This window comes from Ahaetulla prasina, chromosome 12, assembly GCF_028640845.1.
Source record: "Ahaetulla prasina isolate Xishuangbanna chromosome 12, ASM2864084v1, whole genome shotgun sequence".
NCBI lineage: Eukaryota > Metazoa > Chordata > Lepidosauria > Squamata > Colubridae > Ahaetulla > Ahaetulla prasina.
Window position 1 is genome coordinate 1544535 of NC_080550.1, and position 23389 is coordinate 1567923.

Consider the following 23389-nt stretch of genomic DNA (forward strand, 5'->3'; position numbering starts at 1 on the left):
CTGAGTCGATAAGTTAGTAACCTGGTTGTTAAGTGAAACTAGTTTCTCCATGGACTTTGCTTGCCAGAAGGTCACAAAAGGGGATCACTGTGGGACACAGCAACGGTCATAAATGCTGCAAAGGTTGCAACTGTGAAAAATGGTCATAAGTCACTTTCTTCAGTGCTGTTGTAACTTTGAACAGTCACTAGATGAACTATTGTAAATCAAGGACTTCTTGTATTTGCAGAGGATTTTTTTTTTCCTTCCCAGGCTGGCACCTCATTATGCAAGAGGTTGGGCTCTCAAGGTGAACCCCGTTTGAAAAAAGCAGAAGGAGGCATCGTGGCGGGATTCTTTTATTAATGGCTGGTTCAGCAGCCACCAAAAGAGAAAACTGGGACTCCTGGAGTGAGTCCCAACCCATCAGCTTCACCGCTTTAGCTCCAGGTTGTTGACGGATTATGTATTTCCCTGGTCAGAGAAGCAAAGGAATGGCTGAGCTTTGCTTCTGGGTGTTTTTCTTTCTGGATTTATGGATGCTTCTCAGAATTCCCAGTTGCCTCTGAAAAGCCAGGCAGCCCTAGATACAGACTGGCTTTGAACACCACTTTTATTATTTGGTTGCGCTGCCGCAGCATCTGGTAACAATGAGTTCCACAAGCCTTAAAGCAAACCTGTTCACAAAGGAAGCTCGCCACTGAGCACAGAGCCTCAGAAGCCTCTACTGAAAACTCTGGGGTAGAACAGCAACATGGAGAAGATGATGGTTGTCATTCCTAAAAGAACTGCAAACCAAGTGGAGTTTTTGCTGAAAATAAATATAAACGAACGTGATTTGGGAATGTATTGATTTAAAAGGTTTGCTTAAAGGAAGAAGGGAACCATGCTATGGGATACGGGAAGGGATAAAGATCAGAAGATCAGAAGTCATCCTTTCCGTTTTCTTTGTTCTTTTTGTCATCTTTCACTTTTTCTTTTAATCCTTTATATTTTCTTTCTTTTCCTACTCTTTTATCTGTGGGTTTTTCCCCCCCACATCTGTGTAAAATCTCCTTATAGTAAAAGAATTACTTTAAAAGGAAAAAAGAAAAACGTCACACAGACCGGCAAATTTCTGGGAAAATATTGGACTATATTTGAGAGGATAAATCTCAGCCCCGTTTTACAGTACCGTCTTGTATGCGCATTCCTTATTATATTTGACAATATTAAAAGAAGGGCCCAAGGAGCACCCGACCAACATTATAAAAACAGTCCAAATGGTCACTCTCCTCTGCTTTCTCACAAATATCAAAATAAAAACTTTTAACATAATGCATTGCACCCAAATGTATAATCAAACTATTTTTTTTAAAAACAGTGAACTGTAAAGGTAGATATTAACAAGATAAAGTCATGTAATTCCTTTGTTTTTTTAATATAAAAAGAGACCTTAAAAGCAAACATTATTTAGTCTGCAAGACATATGCAGAGTATTCTGGGAGAGTACCCCAAATTACTTCAGTGCACTGTTCTGCTCTCTCTCCCCCACAGAGGTCCCAGAAACAGTCCAGTGCAGTGTTTTTTGACTTTGTCAACTTTATGAGGTACGGACTTCAATTCCCAGAATTCCCCAGCCAGCTATGCTGGCTGGAGAATTCTGGAAGTTGAAGTTCGTATATCTTAAAAGTGTTTCACATCAAGAAACACTGACCCAGATCTTCCCAATTCTATCCTGAGAACCAAACCTCAAGATTTAAACCTTTATAAAATGCACTGCAGAGTTGTGAGAAGTGCAGGGCGATGTCCACAATAACACCCCTCTGCGTGTCTATTTATAAAGGCCGCCGTTCCTCTTTTAACCTGTGAGTTTGTGTGCATGTGTATATGCTTGTGTGTGTTCCTGTTAGAATTCACATTACAATGAAAAATAGCACCACTGAACTGCATAGTGTAAAGCCATACCAAGTTTAGCAACTACCTCGATACAGAAAGCCTTTAAAAACTATTATGTTTGGGGTTAGGGGTTTTTTTTTGGGCTTTTCTTTAAAAAAAATCTCTTTTTCCCTCCCCCAAAGAAAGCCTTACTATGTGGGGCAGGAGTGGTCTTGGCACAGTTTTCTCACTGGAAAATATTAAAACAATATTTTTTAAAAAATATTCAACTCTGTCATACATCTTCAAGGTGCAGTTTAGCTAGGTTAAAGGGCCCACCCCTTACTCTTTTTTAAAAACAACAACAACAACAACATTTCAGCAACATCTACACAGTGGTCTAAGAGAGGTGAGCAATTTCAGAGTCTCTGGAGTGAACAAATTCACCCTCAACACAACATTCTTGGGAAAGGCTGTCTGTCAAAACTGTGGCCTGCTTAGTTTTATAATTATTTTTCAAAGTATCTTGTCTAAGGCTGGTTCCCAATTAAATGAAATCACTCAGGATTATTTGTGCAAAGCCTCCAGAAGAAGGAGGAGGAGGGGGGAGGGACACCAATGCTTTCTACAGTGTGCTGCACCTCATGAATAAGGCATCTCCAGTATGAAGTTCACGTCTTCAAATTCTTTATCCAAAGATAAGAGAGACACCGACTGAAAAAGGGGCCGGGATTTGCAAGCCACCCTTACAACCTCAGTACTTCTGCCATAAAACATTTCCTCTTGACACTTTGCTCTGCCCAAAGCGATTACCGTTTTTAGTCCACGAACGAACCATCGGCAACATCAAAGTTCTAGCCTTTGCATGATAAATCAGGTGAATTAAAGTAGATTAGTAAGACACAAAGCAAAAACTATTTGAGAGTCTGCAGTGCAAGTTCATTTAAGCTAGACAGAGAAACTGAGCTACACAAATGAATGTAATGCTTTGATAATTTCTCTCCCCCCCAACCCCCCCACCAGCCCCATGAAAGCAGCGAAGGATCACCATAAATTACTCAGAAGTATCTCTTCTCAAAGGAATTTTAAAGCTCGTTAATTTCTGACCAAACAGTTGGTTTAGGAGGTGAGTTTGGGACTCAGCTGTCCTGTAACTGTGGGAAGTGGGGACTTTAGCACCTTGGACAGCTCTGCGGCGGTTCAGAGAGCTGGGCAGGGAGGCAGAGGGGTCTTTGGTTAAGAGGGGGTAGAGGGCTTTGCTCCCCAAGATCTCCTTCTTGCGCCTCAACTCTCCATTAGCATGGCCAATCTCCACCTTCTTCTGGAAGCCTTGGTCAAGCACCAACTTTCTAAGCTGGCTGTCCGTCACAGACATCTTGAGTTTAGGGGCCTGTTTGTTGGCATGTGTGTCTCTCCGTCGAGAGGAAAAGGCCAATGCCTCAGTAGTGGGCCAATCAACCTTCTTGACGTGGTCGCCCTTCACAGAATCTTGGCTCCGGCCTTTCCGTTTTTTGCTGCCGTCTCCTTCAATGTTCTCCCTGGAGGCCGAGCTTCCCCGATGGGAGGACTTGTGTTCCTTTGGTTTTTTGGAGTGAGGATTGACCAGCCGATTCGCAGCTGGCCTTTCTGGGAATTTGTTCAGCTCAGAATGGTGGTTCTTTGACTGAGTGCTCGCCGCTTCGCCTTGGAGATGGCCACTCACAGGCCTGGCCAAGTTGAGTTCTGTCTCTTTCGTGCCAACACTGGAGTTGGTATCTTTGGGGGGAGCATCTTCTGGGAAAGCTTTGTCTCTCAAGAGTGGACACATCTGAACCTCTTCTGCACCATCTAGGGAGCAGTGGATGCCAGAGGTGTTATCAGCATTGGCCTGACCACCTATGACCTTCTTTGAAGGAACCTCCTTGGTAGGCCGGTTCAGGGTAGATGATGATGTCTTGTCTTTGAGAGGCAATTCATGGAAGCTGGTTTCTGGCAAACGTAACTTGCTCATAGTCTCTTGAGCAGCTGTTCCATTCAAATCACTGCTCCACTGTATTTCAGGAGACCATTTACATTCTGAAGACTCCAGATTTTCAGGAGAAAATGTGGGCACTTTGCTGGCAAGGTCTTCTAAATATGGGCTGTCCCAGGTCCCTATATTGTGTTCAGCCCTGTGGCTAACTATTGGTTTTTCTGGAATGTTGCTTTCCTTGTTCTTGTCAGAGAGATAAGCCAGAGACAGTTTTTCTTGGGCAGCAGTTGTCTCCTTAGGTGACACACTGGCAAGATCACTGCTAAGTGCATCGGGTGAGTTTAAGAGAAGGGTGAGATTGTCCCCAGGGCTCTCTGCATGTCCCCATGTTTCTGGAGAAAGTGCAGTAATGTGCTCTGGGCTGCTTGGGTCATCTTGGGGCTCATGAGGAAGGGATGGAAGTAGGTGGTGAAGTGGAGATGTCCCCGTTTCAGCCAGGAGACTAGAGAAATCCCTTCCTAGGCCTTCTGTTTCCATAGGGGGCTGAGATGAAGGGGGCATGGCCAGGCTCGTGGCTGTGGACAGAGCCTCACCAGCAGATAGCAGAGTCTGACTACCTTCTTGAGATGCTTGGGCTCCATCCAAGTGCACAGGGAAATCTAGCTCAGGAGAGTTGTGGTAGTGGGACACCTTCTTCTTTTTGGCTGCTGGAGCTTCTGCTCTTGCACGGGTCTCCTCTTTGATATCCTTCTTCCCATATTTTGCCCCTGATCCCGGCCGCATCACACCTCGAAAACGGAAAGTCTTGCTGCTGCCCACCAGGTGCTTCTCCATATGTCTGTCATACTGTTCTTTTTTGGAGAAGGTGTAGTTGCAAGTGCTGCATATGAAAGACTTCTTGATGACGTGCATGACATCTGCACAAAGCTCACAGGCATACAGAGTGGTGTGCTTTATGTCGGCTTCTTCAGCTATTTCATGCTCTTGGCTAAGGTGGCTCCGGAGCTCCTTGGTCTCCTGATAGAACATGGGACATTTGTGGCACAAGAAGATCTTCTGCAGGCTATGGACCACGAGATGTCGCTGAAGTTTGAAGGGCTTGGGGAACTGCTTCCCACAGTGGTGGCAATCTCGAGATGGATCTTTGCACTCGGGATGAATGGGCACCGACTTCTGGGCCCCCTCGACCTTCGGAACTGGGTCAGGAGATGGAATGGCTGGGACTTTGAGGGAGGCTGTGGGTGGCCGGATTCTGAAGGGGGTCTCAGGTAAGTCTTTGTGGACCACCGTTTCTTGTCCTGAAAACTCTTTGGGACCTTTGACCTCGCTGACAGCCGGTGCTTCATTTCCCCCTTCGGCCTGCTTGGAAAACTTGCTGGGTCTTCGGCAAATGATGGAGTTGAGGAAATGAGTGACAGCAGCATCCTCTTCACTGAAACCCAGGCCCAAGACAGACTTCTGAGCCTGGCCTTTGCGGGCAAACTGAGTGGCATGTTCTCGCAAGTGTTCGTTGTACATCCAGACATCAGAAATTTCCTTCAGGCACATCCCACAGGCCCAGAAGCCAGCCTTGTTCTTGGCGTGTTTCTCCTTTAAGTGGTCCCTCAGCTGTTCCCTGGAGCTGAATTTCCGCTGGACACACATGTAACATGTTGGCGGAGGGGAGGGATTATGGCTGAGCTTGTGAAAGTCCAGTTCCCCTAAAGTAAGGAACCACTGGAAGCAGACTTTGCATTTATACTGCTTGTCTTTATTCTTGAGATTTAAATCATGGCGGGTTTTGCCCGTCTTCCCTTCTTCTAGCTTATGTTTTACGGGCTTGACTCGCAACAGTGAAGTTGGCTTGGAACCCAAGGTACCATTATCATCCTTCTTTGTGGGACTCAGTTGATCTTCTCCAGTGGGACAGAAACACACATCCCTCGTCTCAAACTTCATGTTCAGCATCTCCATGTCAATGGTAGGAAATGCAGAAGATGTTTTTTCCTTGGTGCTGTGGGATTTTTCTTTCAAATCAGGCAGTTCTGGGTTTTCTTCTGCACCCGAATGCCCATAAGGAAGCTGCACGGATGAGTTACGCGATGGCCCCTCGGCAGAATTATCTTCTGTTGCTTTCTCAAGGTTATTCCAGCTTTTAAAGCATGGAAGAGACCCAGTTGGACTCTCTTTGCACAGAAAGACACTGCTGTTTTTCAAATCAGGGTCTTCTTCCTTTTGCCCAGTATCCAGTTGCTGGGCTGTTTCTTTGGTAGGTCTGGAATTAACATCACCACTCGTGGCTTTACTCCCATGACACATGTTGAGCATCAAAGCATCATCAACAGAGATTGTGTCATATTCACAAGGATCTTCCCGGGTAACACAGAAGGAGCTGTTTTCGCCAAGATCAGAAGCCATGCGGATCGTAAAAAGATCCGGTGCGCCTCCTGGTTTCGCAATGATCTCTGAAACAGCTTTAGGCTTTTTGGAGCGCTTCCCGTACACACGTGTGCATTTTCTACGGGCAAACTCATCGTTTCTGGGGAAAAGCTGTGAAAATGTGGAGTCATCATCAAACAAGCCCGGCAGATCTGGTTTGACAGCAGGATCAACAGCAGACTCCTCATTCTGTGGCTGGGGCTCTTCCCTCTTCCAGGGCTCCAGAGTCACAAAACAAGGAGCCTCCAATACTTTCTCAGATGTGGGTTTAGGAGAACCTATTTCAGAAGCAGTTTCAGAGGGACAGGGTGGTGAAAAGGTATTGGGGCTCGTGAGGTCTATCAATGGGCTACTTTGACTTGTACAAGTCATCTCTTCTAACAGCCCCTTCTGTGATGGCTTCTGGTCCAGTTCATCCTCACTCGGCCATCTCTCATGGATATGCTCTTCTTGTCCCAGCTCTTCTCCTTCCTCTTTATGGCTGTCCACGTCCTGAGGAAACTGTGGTCTAACTGTCCTTTGAGCTGAGGGTCTTTTCTCACCAGTGTTTTCTAATTCGTTCCTCAAGGGCTGCTGAGGAAGCAATGGCAAAGCTACCTCGCTCTGCTCTTCTGACCCATTCCCAGGTTCTTCTGTGATGGTGGTCAGAATGTGGTCATCAGTGATGCCAGTGGCATTACAATGAACTGGTGGGACCTCAGACTCCTGGAGATAAGAGGCAGTGACCTCATTTTTGTCTGACGTCATTTTTGCTTGCCTGGGTTTTTCCTTGGTTTTTTGCCTTGCATAGCTACTTGATCTTTTGGTATGGACCACTTTGATTAGTTTTTCTGTACTTGTGGTTTTTCTAGACTGGATTTCTGAGCCTTCCGATTTCTCTGCTTGTGAGCTGATGGGTTGTATTTCATGTATCATCTGGAATTCATGAATTGTGTCCAACGAAATAACATTTGGGCCATGGAGTTCCTGGCCCTGTGCCTTTGATTCCTTCTTTCGCCTTCTGGAAGTTTTAGGAGAAGACTGGCCTACAGCTTTTGAAAGGTCTGAGATACTAGAATTCTCTTGGATGGAGGATGTTAGGCTTTTCCTGGGGAACACTTTGCCTGTCTTTAACGCTTTTTCCAATGGAGTCAAATTGTCGTCGGGTAACACAACACTATCCTTTTTCTTCTGATGTTTCACAGCTTTATGTCTCATCAGCCCAGTTTTGGATCTAAAAGAAGTGGAGCAAATATCACAAGTGATTTGCAAGCCTTTCCTCTTCCTTGCTTTGGATTGTCCAGGCTTAGAATAATTTCTTAAGATTTGGTCCTCAGGAATGGATTGTTCTGTGCAGTCAGATGGTTTTTTCACATTCTCATTCGACGCAAAGTCTTCCTTCTCCAAATTGCTTCTGTTTTCTAGATCCTGTGGGTCACTTGAGGATCTTCTTGGTGGAATCTGACTAGTGTCATCGGCCATTCTAGTCAGAAGGACAACTGGCACCTCTTGAACATCGAGATCTTTCTGGAAATACTCTGAGTGACATGGATCTCTACTTTCCTCCTGGGGGTCTCCTTCAATGTCCTTTGCCCCTTGGGGTTTGGAGGTTGATGACACATTTTCATGACAGACTCCACCTCTAAGCTCAACAGAATCAAGTCCTGATGGAAGCGGGCTGAGCAAGATATCATGTATGGATACTACCTGAGGACAACTGGGATCATCCTTTGCAGAAAACACGACACTGTCTTCATCTGGCTCTTCAGAATGTTTCTTGCTTTTCAGAGGGAGCCTGCTAGGAGATTTGCAGTCACTCATTTGCAAGTTCAAAGGTCTGTTTGTTTTAGCAGAAGAAGATGCTACTTTGCTGGAGCAGAGAGCTGAGGAGTAACCCGGAGGGACATTCTCCTGAGGTTCCAACAAGTCACGGTTGAGGTCCTCAGCCAGGGCATCAGGCACATCTGGGGACAGATGAGAAATGGCATCACAGGAGAGGAAGAACGGAAGAGCTTCTGTACATCCCTTTGGTCTGGGTGGGCTCTGCTGAGGAACTGCAGTCTTCTCTACAATGGAGGGGAAGCCACAGGCAAGGAAGGCAGCTTGATGAGTTGCTTCAGTGATTGGACCGGTGTTCTCATCAGATGGAATCCCTCCAAAGTCAGAGCCTGTAACATGGCTTGTTTTTAGCACTTTTTCCTGACCAGCAAAGCCAACCTCCAGAGAAAGTCCAGCCTGGGAGGCTTCGGCATAGTAATTGACTTGCTTCTCTGATTCATGACCTTCTGTGGACTTTGAGCTGTTTGCTGAAGAGAAGTCATTTCTCTGCAGGAGATGCGCATCCTCAGTTTGGTTTTCAGGGGAATAGATGGGAGTCAACGACATGTTCAGTTGCAGATGTTGCAGTTGATCTTCACTCTCTTCCACCTGGTGGACTTTGGCAGTCTCCAACTCTTGGCCCCCAGAGTTCCAAGAAGCGCAAGAGTCCACATGTGCTTGGAGCATGGTAGATAAAGCACCTTGTGGTGTTTTCTTCTCGGATGACCAAGGGCTTAAGGGGGATTTTCTGCAGTCTCTAAATGCCAAGGTCTTCTCATCTTGAACCCCACCTGCAAGTCCGGTAACTTGACTCGGCTGTGTTCTTCCCACCCTTAGCACCGAGGCTGTTTCTGAGTTTCTGAGTGGAGAGAGGTTACCGGATTCCACGGAGATCCCATCTGCATGTGTAGCATGGCCGTTCACTTCCAAACATTCAACCTTTAGGTGCTGCTGCTGGACAACATTAGCGCATTGTGCTGGGTTCAATGGGGCTGAGTCTTTGGAAACATCTGAGGCCCATTCATCAAAATGTTCTGACTCCGTCTCCAGCTCTGAAAGCAGTTTGGTTGGAAACTCGGCTAGTTTCTCAGTCTTTTTTAACAGAGTCTCCCTCTTGTTCTCCAACACGGGGCTGCTGGTGATGTCTTCATTTGGCTCTTGGTCCATAAGCTCCTCTTCTAGCTCTGGAGGAAGGTTCTCACACGAGGGCAGGTGAGCCACTGGATGCTGAGCTGGGAATGATGAACTCACCAACTCTTCCTCGTTGTTCTTAACTGTCCTGGCCACAAACAACTGCAGCTGCTGAAGAGGATTACCTGCTTTCTCTTGCGTGGGGGACTTGAACCCAACTTCTCCATCCACCTCCTTGGAAAAAGTCAACACATCAAAGTGTGGTGTGTCTCCATTGTCAGCTTTGGCATTGAACATTAAAGTCTGGCAAACTGTTTGGCTTCCAGTCTCCTCACGACTACCTAGATGTTCCTCTTCATTTTCTTGGAACAGAGTTGTAGTTTCTAGCTTTTTAGGTGGATGCTTTTCTGGATTTTTGCTTTGTGCGCCAGAAGAGAAGTTTTCATCTGATTCTGGAGTGTCCACATCTTGCAAGTCAAATTCCGGATCTAACTGTGGGACCTCGTGGCTATATGATTCTAACTTGGTGGGGCTACCACATGTTTTCTCATCCAAGAGTAGCTTTGGGAACACATCTGGTCTCAGTGGCAAATTCTCATGGGGATTTAAATCACTGTCTTCCAGAGACTCGGGAAAGATTGAATCAGGACTTTGTATAACCTGTTCAGGATTGTCTGGAGCTTTGGAGCTGTTTGATATCTCATCAAGGCATGAATCTGCCAGGTTTCTAGCAGATGCATTTTTTATTTCCCCAAAGTCAACTTCAGCAGAAATTTCGATAGCCTTCAGATTTTCAGCAATTTTGTCTTGGTGCTCTTGGGGGCTAAAAGGACCTACCAGAATCAATTCTCGGGCTGGCCCTAATGGGCTGAATGATCCTGCACATGGCCAAGGGTCTTTGGGACTTCCGTACTTGGTGTCCAAAGCTGGAAGGGGTCTTTTCTCATTTGCTATATTTTCACTGCTAAAGGATTCTGTGGAAAGGAGCTTTGCATTCTCATACCCAGCCTCCATTAGAAATAATCCCTTGCCCTCTTGTTCCTGGTCCAGCCTTAAAGACAAAAACTCATGAGTTGGTTCTTTGGCTTCCATGCTGATGTGATTCACTGAAGCCTGGTCTTCATCAGATGCCTGCAGAGGAAGCTTGTTTGCTTGCAACTGACTTTCAAGCTCAGTGACCAACCTTTTAATCTCCAGCTCATCCTCGGACAGACCACTCATGAAATGCACATTATAGTCAGAAAGCTGGTCGGATAGAGACAAGGGGCTGATTTCGCTGGAGTGCCTCTTCGCTCTTGGTTTTTCAACAGGCAGTCTAGGAATCTGGGGTGTACCTTCTGCTAAAATGGGAGCCACCTCCTCTATCAGCGTCCAGTCCTTTTCTGGCAGAAAAGATGAATATTGCTGGTCAAAGGGGATTATCTTGCTAAGCTGATGATTGGCACACTCAAAGGGGATGTAATTATCCTTGCTTGAAGCCACACTATCATATAAATTGGCATCAAACTCAGCAATAGGGAATTCTAAAAATACTGACGATGAATCAAAAGTAAGCGGCGAGGAGACCTTACCCTGGGCATTATCTGATTCACAGGGCAGGATGCCATCGTGCTTCTCTTTGAACGAGGGCACGTCAAAGTCTCCTTGACATAAGTATGCATTTCCATCAGGGGAAGGTTCCATGGCCGGAGGCCCTGAGAATAGACTCGGTGTCTCATAGCTGTGGGATAATTCTTTGCAGTCATAAAATGCATGGGCAGCATCCAGAAATGTGTTGACACCTTTCCCAGAGATCTCTCTGCTCCCAGGATTGTCGCCGAAGCAGCTGATTGGCATAATGAGTTCCTGCTGGTTCTTCAGGCCCTCAAGGTCCACTTGTTCATAGCTGGTGCTCTCCTCGGTGGGAAGGCGGTGCTTGCCCACGGAAGGAGGTCCAGGGAGTTCTTCCATTGGGTTTTTCAAGATCCCTCCTTTACTGGCAGTGTATCGATGGCAGTGATGGCCCTCTGCCCCATCTGCATCTTTTGGCACCACCCTCGGCTTTCCACTGTCACTGCAGAAGGTTCCATGGTCCTGGTCAGAATCTTCAGGGGAAAGAAGCACAGTGGGGCCTTTCCCAGCTGTGGCCTCGGAGTGATATGACACCTCTCTGCTCTGGGTGAGCTGTGTGTCCTGGGAAACGCTCGGATTGTCTTTCTGAAATTGCCGGTTATCTAGTGGCTGAGTTTGAGGCGGGTCAACTTTATTTGGCTTTCTAGTCAAGTCAGAACCCACACTGTGGCTTCTTCTTATGCTTTTGTTCTCAGGACTGTTAAGGGGTCTGACACGTCTGGAAATTTTCAGGAACTGTTTCCTCTGTTCACTTTCTCTTTCAGTGTCTGAATCCCCCCTCTCGGTGCTCTGGGGGCTGTTGCTGGTCTCACTGGAGATGCTCGGACTCTGGCAACTGCTCGTGGAGGATCGACTGCTTCTCCTCCTCACTCTGGCTACAGGACCATCTGTCCTTTGCAGCTCCTTGCTTGCAAGTCTTTCGAGTTCTTCCTGTCCTCTTCTGGAACCTCCGTACCTCCATATGGGCTCTGTCTCCTTCTCCCTTCCTCCTCTTCCTTGGTTCCTTCTGCTCAAACTGCTTCTGAGCCGTCCGCTGAATCTGGAGCCTAGCTTTCTCCTACAGTGTTGCTTGGCATATTCTACCCTCTCGTCATCTGACTCCGACATGTATTCATACTCGCCAAACTTATTGTCCTTTGGTTCTGGAAGCAACCGGTTGGTGAGCAAGGAAAGTGACACCGCTTTGCTATTCTGGCTGTGGAGTTTATGGAACTTGTTCTTTTGCTGGACAATTTTATGGATAAGCTCCTTGCTCCAACTGCCACTCCGTGGCTTCCTCTTCTTGGCATCTTTCTTGGACAGCGTGGTGCTTTCTGCCATGCTGCGAGTACCACCAGGCTTGCGTTCATTCCTTGGAGGAGCACAGGAAAGGTTCTTGGTCTGCCTCAAATCTGACATAGTTTGGCTCCCCTGCTTTGTAGTCAGGAAAGGACCACTGCAGTTCTTCTTCTCTGCTTTCTGCTGGGCACTTGTGTCATCTTCTGCTGCCCCAAATAGCGATGGCTCCAGGGCTTTATTTCGAGGCAATTCTGCACTCTTGAATGTTTCATGTTTTTCTTCTCCAAAGTCTGAAAGCCAGTTTGTTCCTCTCTCTTTAGGTTGCTTTGATGTTTTACTTTTGGCCAGCTCCCCACTAGGACGGTTGTCACAGCAGTTGAGCGTTTTCATGCTTTCATCCATTCCTACATTTTTGGCTTTGTTTCCAAAAGTCAAGTTCTCTTTTGTTTTGAAAGCTGTCCCAGCATTAGTGGCCTTCACGGATATCAGCTCTTCATCAGCAAACACATCTATGAAGCTGCTGTCAATTTCAGGGTTATCCGACTGGTATCCCAGTCCATTCAGAGCTTCAGTGATCAAGCTGTCTAGCTTAGCATCATCGATCTCCAAGTCAGAAGTGTTGAGTGGCAAGAAGTTTCCGGGAAAGCCATTGAGCTGGTTCAGTTTCAAAGGATCATCTTTGGATTCACCTTTACCCTCTACATCCACCAAGAAGTCCACTGTCTTGTTCAAAGCAAGCAGTTGCAAATGAGGATCTGAAGGGAGAAGCACCCCCAGGCTCGTCTGGGTTTGCTTTGCAGGTTCAGGAGAGGCACGATGTTGCTTCTTGACTTCTGCTCCTCGGGAAGAGTCCTTGACCTGACCTGGGAGGACCATGTGAGAGCCGCAGAACTGACGGTGCTCCAAGAAAGAGGAAAGGTTGCTGAAGTTCTGGTCACACTGCTTGCAAGTCAGGAAAACATCCAGCTGGTCGAGACTCGTGCTGCTCAGTGAGCTGGCCAGGAAGTGACGGGAGGAGGAATATGGGTAAGGTGGTGGAGGCAGCTCGCTTTCAAAACCCTCCGGGCACTTTTTGGAGGCATCCAGGTTGGATTTTTGGAAATGGCTGTCCACAGAGACACCTTTGTAGAGGAGTTCCTGTTGAAAGGCCTTGAGAGGGTTGGCCATCTGGTAGGGAACAAGCTCCGAGGCCTGGAAGGGTTTACTGCCATCCTTCGAGTGCCCTTGGTGGTGGAAGAAGGTGGAGGCAGCCATGGCAGCTTCCTCTTCAAAGCTGTGGCCTGGAGGGCTGCTGGAGGTGAGGGAGGGAGAGGAACAGCTGCTGTTGAGGTTGGGGGTGGGGGACGAGAGAGGAGACCCCTTGGGGGATGGGGCTAAGGTGGATGGTGGCAACCCTAAACTGGGACTGGGTGGGTGGTGAGATGGGATGGGAGGCCGTGCTGGGCTCACACTGAGGAAGAAAGTCTTGTTCTTGGACGCTTCCACTTCGGTTGGCCCTTCGAAGCAGAGGCTGTTGGCTGAGCTGCAGCTGGGAGGAGCCAGATCCTCAGCCACCAGTTTCTTGCTTCCCTCCCACTCTGAGGTGCTGAGGGGGAAAGGGAGCTTCTGGCTGGCCAACTTTCTGGACAGCTCGAGTCTATTCTGGCCGGGCACACCAGGGGTGAGATGCAGATGCTGCCAGGCCTTTTTGCCAAGGCCCGAATGGTACCCAAAGGAGATCTGGCTGCCCCCTGGACTGGGACTCCCCGCCGAGCTTGGCTCCATGGGGGAATAAGTCTTTTTGCCTCCCTCCCAGGCCTGCAGGAGCCGGGGGTGGGCCTGAACGCTGGTGGGAAGGCTCTTCTCAAAAGGCACCAAGCTGGATGCTTCATTGGAAGCCTTGTTCTGAAAGTGCACTTGCGGGAGAGTAACTGGTAGCCCGTTCCTTCGTAGAGAGCTGCCTACATCCAGTATCCTTTGACTAGCTACGCCGTCTTTCGACAAAGACGGATGCCTCTTACCCACGGCCTTCGGCGTACTCGAGGCATGTAAACTGGGTGGGAAAACAGCTTGGTTTTCTTGGAAAGTGCTTGGGATTTGGTCAATAGCACCAGAAGGCGAGATAGCACCATTGGGGTCAGGGGAAGGTCCGTTCCTTCCTTTGTAGCAGGGCAAGTGTCCCGGCGAATGTGGCAGGTGGAATGGAGCAGGGGGAGGAGTCAGCCCATAAGTCCTGCTCTCCACATAGGAGCCGTTGCCAAGAACCTCCTCCTTCCAGTCCCTGGAGGAAGAATGGAAGGAAAAAGCACCGTGAGAAGCCTGACTGGTGGCCAACGAGATGTTGTCACCATAGTCCTGGGGGTGAGCCTCACCTTGAAATGGATCTGAGGCCGAGCTGTGCAAAGGGGAGAAAGGATACTGGAAGGACAGAGGTCCTAGGCAATGCGTGCTTGGCTTGGGGGCCGGGAGTCCATTATTAGCACCAGGATAGCCTTTGTCTGGTGAAGGCCACAAGTTACTTCCGTTGGCTTGGAACTCCAGGTAAGGGAGCTGCCCTTTGGTGCCAGGATTTTCAGGAGGAACACTAACCAGTGGTTGTATCTTCGAACCATGGCTTGGACATGCAGTGGTGGCTTGTGAGGTATAGTTGCTGGAGATGTGGCTGGTGGGAGCCTCTGAAAAACAGCGGCCAAAGCTCAGCTCTTCTTCAGGGAGTTTCAGGTCTCTTTCAGGGAGGCTGGGCACGTGGAACCTGTAGCTCCCCAAAACCGGTCCTCGGTCAGCTTCAACCTTCTTGGGGGGTGTGATTTTCTGCTGAGGGTAAGCAATGCCAATGGTGGGGTTGGGCCTGGCATTGCTGAGAGTGAGCCGGTAGAGCTGCTGGTGGCCCCGCTCGCTCCTCCCTGCCCGCCGGCTGCTCTTATCTCTTGCCCGGCTCCTTCCAGGGGGAGATGGGGGGTTCCCTTTGGCAGCGCCCCATGGACTGGCCCCAGAAAACCTGGGGCGGTTGTTGAGGGACTTAAAGTCTATTTTGCCTGCTTTCTGGGGGCGGATCACAGCTTCCCGCTGGCTGTGAGGCTCCTTCTCCTTCTTGCTGACCACGTCGGTCCCATTGTGGCCCCCACTTTGTCCCTCCGACTTGGAGTTGCCGAGCAGCCTGCTTTCAACTTCACCCGGATCTTTCTTGCTGAACGGCTCAAAGCTGAGAACTTTGTCCTGGCCACCAGACTCAACATCCCGGGTGGCATAAACATGCTGGGTTTCTCCCATGATGTCATTAAGGACCAGGTTTCTTAAGAGCCTGTCTCCTTCGCCTCCTCAGCCTAAGGACTCTCCATCCCTTGGATTCTCTTTTCTTCTCCAGGGGCTGGGAGGCATCTCTGCCTCTTGAACAGCTCTTACGCCCATCTTGACCGCAGGAGAGGCTCTGCAGAGGAGACGTGGGGAGGGTTCATCACATCATTCCAGCGGACACCTGTAAGAAAGAAAGTCCAAAATGAGATTTGGGTTTGCAGAAGGTTGGTAGTTACATGAAATTTTGGATTCGCAATACCCGGCCATCGTTCAAAGCTTAAGGGCCATGTTCTTACTGATTCCTGAAGAAAGAACTCAGGCAAAGATTCTTGGACTAAATTCACACAAGATCCAATCTGGGTCGGTCACCAGGACCAGAGGTTTACTCTTCTGAGCTTTCGGACTCGTGCTGGAAGAAGAAGTTCCCTGAAGATGTGTTCCAGCACGAATCCAAATGCTCAGGAGACTAAACCTCTGGTCCCAGTGACCGACCCAAATTGGATCTCGCAACATTATCCTGGGACACGTAGATTTGCCTTCATTCGTAAATTCACACAACCTGCTGGCCCACCTGTTTTTCAGATGGCTTTGGACAGAGGGCAATATGCAAACCTTAGTCAGTGAGGACTCACAGTTTAGCTTATTCTGTAAATCCAGGAAATCCAGCAATTAATTTATGCCATGAACCACGCCTTGGTTAACTATGGCTCAGCCTATCCTAGCTAAGGAGAGACTGAATCTGAGCTACGGATTGCCAGCCTGAAACCAGGACTTTGAAAGAGCAGCAAAGTGGCTGAGCTGGAGAGAGGGGCCATTGGAAGAATTGGGGTGTTTGGCAGGCCCTTCTCTTCGCCTCAGAAGGTACTTCTCCTGGCGCAGCGGATTATTATTATTATTATTATTTATTGGATTTATAAACCGCCCTTCTCCCGAAGGACTCAGGGCGGTGTACAGCCAGGATAAAAAAGAACAATATACAGTTAAAATACAATTAAAAAACTTATTATACAGTATGGCCGAAATAATTAAGAATTAAGAATCTAAAAACCCCAATTAAAACCAGAGAGAAAATTTAAAATTTAAAATTAAACAATTTAAGAAAGCCCATACGAACAAACAAATATGTTTTCAGTTCATGCGAAAAGTCGAAGGTCAGGAATTTGACGTAAACCAGGGGGGAGTTCGTTCCAAAGAGTGGGGGCCCCCACAGAGAAGGATCTTCCTCTGGGGGCCGCCAGCCGACATTGTCTGGCGGACGGCACCCTGAGAAGGCCCTCTCTGTGAGAGCGTACGGGTCGGTGGGAGGCATGAGGTAACAGAAGGCGGTCCCGTAAGTACCCAGGTCCCAAGCCATGGAGCGCATTAAAGGTGGTTATCAAGACCTTGAAATGCACCCGAAAGGCAACAGGAAGCCAGTGCAGTCTGCGCAGGAGAGGTGTCACATGTGAGCTACGCGTGACTCCCTCTATCACCCGCGCAGCTGCATTCTGGACCAACTGAAGCCTCCGAGTGCATCTCAAGGGGAGCCCCATGTAGAGAGCATTGCAATAATCCAGGCGGGAGGTAACCAGAGCGTGAGTGACTGTGCATGGATGACTGACAGAGTCCCTCCTGCAGGCTTATTGTCAGGTGAAATCTCTTATCTCCAGGCTTTGATTTCCTAAGCCCGACTAGGAGGATTTCTATCGCTCCTGTTCCCCCTTCCCACCCACTCCCTATCTCCTGCCAGAATGCTCCTCCCGCGATTTCCAGAGTTGGCACCCTTGTCTTTCGCTGGCAGCCGGATGCCAGTCCTGAGCTGAGATTGAGGGTCACAATAGGAGTGGAGGATCTGAGCAAACTGGTGCATTGAGGAAAAGGGACCTGGGAGAAAGGAAGAGGAGGGGAATTTTCTCTCCGAGACGCCCCAAGGGGGAAATTGTTTCCATCGCTCCAATCTTCCTTTCCAGCAATTAATTTAACTCTTAAAAATAAGTCAGCAATTATCAGGGAGAAGCACTTTATTTGTATTTTCTGCTCTCCCTCAAATAATCTCCTATGCCCCTTTGAGGACTCATCACTTCTTGTGTACTTTTTAATAAAAATTCCAAATTTTTCACGCTTGCTTGCCCAAATGAAATTCCAGATGGCGAGAGTTGGCAGCAGAGAAAGACCACCGGCTCCTCCTTCCTGTTAGCCAGTTACCACTGTCATCATTCACCACAATTCATGGTTTATGCCCCAGTGGAAACGGTAATGGTTAGCCCGCTCGCTGCTGCTCAAATCAAAATTAAAATTAAATTTGCAAGGATACTCCTGGCCAAGATTCGCCCACTGAGGACAGAAGGGCTGCCCTTATCATAGCTAGGCTGAATGAAGCTGCAAAGAGGAGACATTTTGGAAATAGTTAAAAAAAGAAGAAGTGTTGGTATCCAAGAAATGTACAACAGTTACATCACAGACTTTGTATTAGTGCAAAAATAACCAAAACAAATAACTATTTGGCTTCAGATTCAGGCACTGGAGTCCAAAAACTGTCCAAAATGGGAACAGGGCCGAAATAAGCACAGACAGTAAACAGGAAAAAGGTCCCAGAAATTTTTAAAAAGAACAAAAAAAAGAACAGAGGGAGGGACTGAAGCCAAGGCCAGGAATCTGCTTTGAACGAAGGCAAGCTTCTTGCCCATCTAAATCTGTGGCCAGGCCACTCTGCCTGGCCACGACTTCTGGCACCACGGAAGATCTCCCTGATTCCTGCAGGCAATGATTTCATACAAACCTCCTGCAAACCTAGCCGGAGCTTTGCCTTCAGCTGCATCTCTCCCCTTTCCTGCTCACCAAGGCCTGCCCAAAAGTCGATTTTTAAAATCTGTCCCCATTAACCTCTGGATCCAACTTGCTCTAAAACTCCCAGAAGCTTCCACTGCTCAAAACATCCCCAAACCAGGCCTCGCTTATCAGCATCCTCAGTCGTTGGATTCAAATAATTTAACAACCGGTTCTCTGCCCTAATGATTCCTTCCAACAACCAGTTGACCAAACTGCTCAGAAAGTTAACAACCGGTTCTCCCAAAGTGGTCCGAACTGGCTGAATCCCACCACTGAGCATCTGGCCTCAGGTTAAACCTTGGATTGGTTAACTGTGGTTTCCTGCAGAGATGGGTTTCCTCAGATTCTGACCAGTTCTGCAGAACCGGTAGCGGAAATTTTGAGTAGTTTGGAGAACTGGGAGTAAAAAAGAAGAAAAGAATCAGCTGATCGGGAGGGAATGGGGATTTTGCAATATCCTTCCCCTGGAATGGGGAGGGAATGGAGATTTTACAGTATCCTTCCCCTGCCACGCCCACCAAGCCACACCCACAGAACTGGTAGTAAAAATTTTTGAAACCCACCATTGGTCTGGGTGTATCAGAGGTAGATTTCAGTAGGTTCTTACCAGTTCTGGAGAACCGGTAGTGGAAATTTTGAGTAGTTCAGAGAACCGGTAAATACCACCTCTGAATGGCCCTGCCCCTATCTGTTCTCTGCCTCCTGAGTCCCAGCTGATTGGGAGGGAATGGGAATTTTGCAGTAACCTTCCCCTGGAGTGGGGAGGGAATGGAGATTTTACAGTATCTTTCCCCTGCCCACTAAGCCATGCCCACAGAACCGGTAGTATAAACTTTTGAAACCCACCACTGGTTTCCTGAATCCTCCCCGAAAGGTGAGGTGGGACCGCATCTCGAATCAAATTCATTGCATTTGGGCTATCATAGACAGCAGTAGGAGCAGTGGTGGGATTCAAGTAAATTAACAACCGGTCCTCTGCACTAATGATTTCTTCCAACAACCAGTTTGCCAAACTGCTCAGAAAGTTAACAACCGGTTCTCCCGAAGTGCTGCGAACTGGCTGAATCCCACCACTGAGTAGGAGGTCTCTGGGCCAGGATCTGACTCAGCCAGATGTCTGACCAGAATGGGCTCCTGCACCCGTAGAAGGAGAATTGAAGAGAAATGGCCACGATTTCTGGAGGCTCGTTGAGAAGGGGAAAGACCCCTCCCCCTCCCTCCGCTTCCTCACCCCAGGAAAGCAACCTTGGAGATCAAAGCAGCCCTCCCTTCCCTCAATCACAAACCTCTTCTAACCTCTATCCCCCCCCACCCCCACAGGGCTGCTGGTGGAGGAGAAGGCTCCCCTTCCATCTGCCTTTTTCTAGAAAAGCTCATGAAGCCATAAATTATATCCAGGCAGGTTAAACAGAAGCTTTTGGGCTCCAAAACTTTGGCTTACGGTTATGAAAAATTGCTTCCTCTCTTATAAAGTGCCATTCCCAACCCTTCTGTGGTGTCTAGACAGCTTAAACGTCCAGTTTCTTCTCCTTTAAATGGCCCGGGCGGGTAGTTGTCATTTTTTAATTTGCAAAAAATAGAAAGGGGGGAGGGGGGAAGAGGAGGAGGAGGAGGAGGAGAGAAAGAGAGAGGATGAAAGGGGAAAAAAATGTTTCCAGCCAGCTGGCGAGGTGGAATAAAGTAGCAGAGAAGCAGGATGGTTTGGGGTAAAGTCTTTATCGGTAGTCCTCGACTTAGCAACAGTTCATTTAGTGACCATTCAAAGTTACAATGGCATCATAGATGGCACTTAGATCCCAAAAAATTATCATGTATGTATCTTAATATCCAAGCGAAATGTTGGAGGTGTGATTGTGATGACGCTACATATTTTCATATTTGGTGGACTTGCAAGAAAATTAAGGTCTTTTGGATAAGAATTTGGTGGATTATTCAAAATGTACTGAAGAAGAAGATAAAGTTCCTGCCACAATTTTTCCTTTTGGGAATTATAACGGATTGTACAGGGATTGAGACTAAATTGATTCTGAATTTAATAACAGCAGCAAGACTGTTGATTGGACAATACTGGAAGAAAGAAGAGATACCTACAATAGAAGAATGGATATTGAAAGTCATTAATTTGGCTGAGATGGCTAAAATCTCAGCGTTTTTAAAAGACAATACGCAGGAAAGATATTTAATTGAATAGAAAAAATGGATTGATTATCTACAAAACAGATATCAGATTAAGAAATATCAGATTGCCTTTGAATAATTAGAAAGTTATTTTATGTAATGGGAGGGGTTGGGAGATGAAAAGCTTTGGATGTGGTTATTTGGATTGAAGGAAAATTTTATTCTATGTTTGGTTTATGTATAACAATACCTTGTGATTGACCGGAAGCCGGGGAGGAGGGGAAGGGGTTTTGGAAGGGGGGAAAAAGGGGGAAAATGTTTTTGTTTTTTAAAACTCTTTCAATAAAAAAAAAAAAAAAGTTACAATGGCACCGAAAAAAGTGCCTTATCATCGTTTTTCACACTTACAACCATTGAGGGTCATGTGATCAAAATTCGGATGCTTGGCCACTGACTCGCATTTATGACGGTCGCAGCGTCTCCCGGGGGGGGGTGTCATGTGATCCCCTTTAATGACCTTCTGAGAAGCCGGATTCACTCGACAACCCCGTTACTCGCTTAACAAAGGCAGTGATTCATTTAACAACCGTGGCAAGGAAGGTCGTAAAAGGGAGCAAAATTCACTTAGCAAATGTCTCCCTTAGCGATGGAAATTTTGGGCTCATTTGTGGCTGTAAGTCAAAGACTACTTAAGAGAAGGTTACAAAATATGGCGGGGGGGGGAATGACAGGAGCAGGGGGAAGAATAAAAATGGGTCTCTGAAGCAAGGAAACGACACCCCCCACCCCCCCAATGATCCTGCAGGTCAACCCAGGTTACCTTGGGAGACGTGGGTCCCTCAGCTCTTGCAGGCTCTCAGCTTCACTTCCTGTGAAAGACGCCATTCTTGGCTGCAAGGAAAGTGAAAAAAAAAATATGTCAGGAATTTTCATTGACCAGGGTTGCAGGACAGAGCGCAGCCTCCTTTGAGCCCCAAAGAGGCTGGGGGTTGGGAAGAGCCGGTTGGGGAGTCTGTTCTCCCATAGCCGTGCAGCTGGACATGCCAGAAAAGGCCCTCAATCAGAATCAGATTGAGCTGGAAGGAACCTTGGAGGTCTTCTAGTCCAGCCCTCTGCTCAATCAGGAGACCCTAGACCCGGGGTCACCAACCTTTCGGATCTCAGGAACCACCAAATTCATAATTTTAAATCCAGTGGACCACTAATATGATCTGCCTAATGACTGGCGGGGTGGGTGTGGCTAGGTGGTCATGTGACTGGGTGGGCATGGCCAACTCACATCGAGGAGCGCCTCATTGGCCTCCACTTGCCCCTCCCCTCCCAGCCTCTCCTCGCCTGCCCGCCCGGGCTCCTTAGGGCCCCAACAGGAAGCAGTTATTGGAGCTAAGCAGCCACCACGAGAAAGAGTTGGCAAAACAGCTCAGTTCAAATTGGATCTGGCCAAAAAGGAGGCCCAGCAGAAGCACCTCACTAAGGACTATGAGCATAGGCTTTCCAAGCAGAGGGAAGACTTGCAGGAGTGCAAGGCCAGGTACCGGCATCTGGAGGCTCAGCAGGCTGAGGTGGTCAGCCAGTTCCAGGCCAGGATGCAGTCCCACTGGAACAAGATCCTCCGGCTCTTCGCCACCAGCGGCACTTCCCTCCAGCTTTCGTCCAAAGCCCCACACCAGGAAGCTGAAGTAGACCCCAAGTTGGAATTTCTGCCCCCGCCCTCCAACCCACACAAAAAGACCCCAGAGGGGGAGACTTTCTGCAGCAACACAAACGTTCATTGCATTTATCCATCCCAGGGGCCATAGTTTGAGGATCCCTGATTTAGTGCAATATAAAAAATGCAAATAATTTTTCTGTGGACCACCAAAATATTCTCACGGACCACCAGTTGGTGATCGCTGCTGCAGAGAGTCTCCCCCTTTGGGGTCTTTTTGTGTGGGTCGGAAGGGGGCAGAAATTCTGACTTGGGGCCTTCACACCAGCCTTTCTCTCCCCTCCATCTCCTCTCCCCTCCCTCACAATACACTGGGATTACACAATGTCCAGAATTCCCAGCTCATCTAGTTATGGGAGCCACCAATACCGGAGGCCTCAGTGAGCAAGACCCACCTAGGGCTCACCCGCCCACCCATCATTTCCAGCCTTCAATGCTTCAGCCAAACTCGACTTATTTCAACTTCACTTTCCATTTCTGACCAACCGACCCTGGACCGCAGTGGGAAAAGGCAGGCTGGGGAGAAACAGTCTGGTGTGATTGTGAGTTTGTGCAGATTTCCAGCAGAGGGAGACAAAGCCAGCTGAATGCTGCCTCTCTTTCCCGGTTTGGAATGAAGAATGAAACCGTCCTGCTGGACAATCCTGAAACGGATCCCATCCCCGGATTTCGTGAATGGAGCTGTCCATTCAGGGGAAAAAAATCTTCCGTTGATTAAAATCTTTTGCAACAGTCCATTAATTTAACCAATTGCACTGAAGTAAAAGGATATTATTCCTCCCGCCCACTTAAGACTTCTAGGTGGAATTCCAAAGGAAGCTCTGCTTCCCTCGAGTCTCCCTCCCCCATAAGCCTGCAGCGGACTTTAAGCCTTGCTTGTCTCCTTAAAAACAACTCCTAACCCTTGCTTTTAAGTCTACCAGTCTTAAAGTTCCAAGGTTGAACATTCCCCCCCTCCATCCCCCACCCTGGTATAGGTCTCCTGCTTGAGCAGGGGGCTGGACTAGAAGACCTCTAAAGTCCCTTCCAATTCTGTCATTCTGTTAATTGGAGAATTGTGCTCCTTTGTAGGAGTCAAAGTTGTCAAACTTCTCAAACCTCTGGGGCACAAATTTGTTTCAGGATTGTGCAGCGGGACAGGACGTGAGGGAGAGAACCCACAAACAGAATCCTAAACAGCCCCCCCTCCTTCCTACAGCTTTTGCGGTAATCTTTCCACCGTTTAACAACCACCAACCAGCTTTGGACAGGAATTAATTCCAGCCCGCCCTGCATTTCTGGCATGATGCAATATGGGTCCCCTTTCATCAAAGGATGGAATTTATGCAACAGGAACTCTAAGCAAGGAGAATCTGAAAGGATCCAGGCCAGGTTAAGGATTAGAGATCAAGGTGACTTTTGAGCCCTCCCTGCAAAGACCCTGAGATTCTGGACCTGACACTTCTAGCAGGGGATGCTAA

The 23389-nt window shown here is 47.9% G+C and overlaps 1 protein-coding gene across 8 annotated transcripts in view; it reads right to left on the minus strand.

Annotated features, from left to right (window-relative positions):
- LOC131184258 (zinc finger protein 469-like) overlaps window positions 1–23389 on the minus strand; it is a 272266-nt gene that overhangs the window by 86272 nt on the left and 162605 nt on the right. For 6 of the 8 annotated variants that reach the window (XM_058155362.1, XM_058155364.1, XM_058155366.1 and 3 more), the window contains 2 exons: window positions 21042–21112; window positions 342–15476 (listed from right to left, as the gene is read on the minus strand). In XM_058155362.1, coding sequence (XP_058011345.1) covers window positions 2891–15271 — 12381 coding nt within the window. In that variant the 5' untranslated portion in view covers window positions 15272–15476; window positions 21042–21112 and the 3' untranslated portion in view covers window positions 342–2890. Of the gene's footprint in view, window positions 1–341; window positions 15477–21041; window positions 21113–23389 lie in introns of those variants that run through there. The other 2 variants (XM_058155369.1, XM_058155368.1) reach the window with 1 other exon arrangement.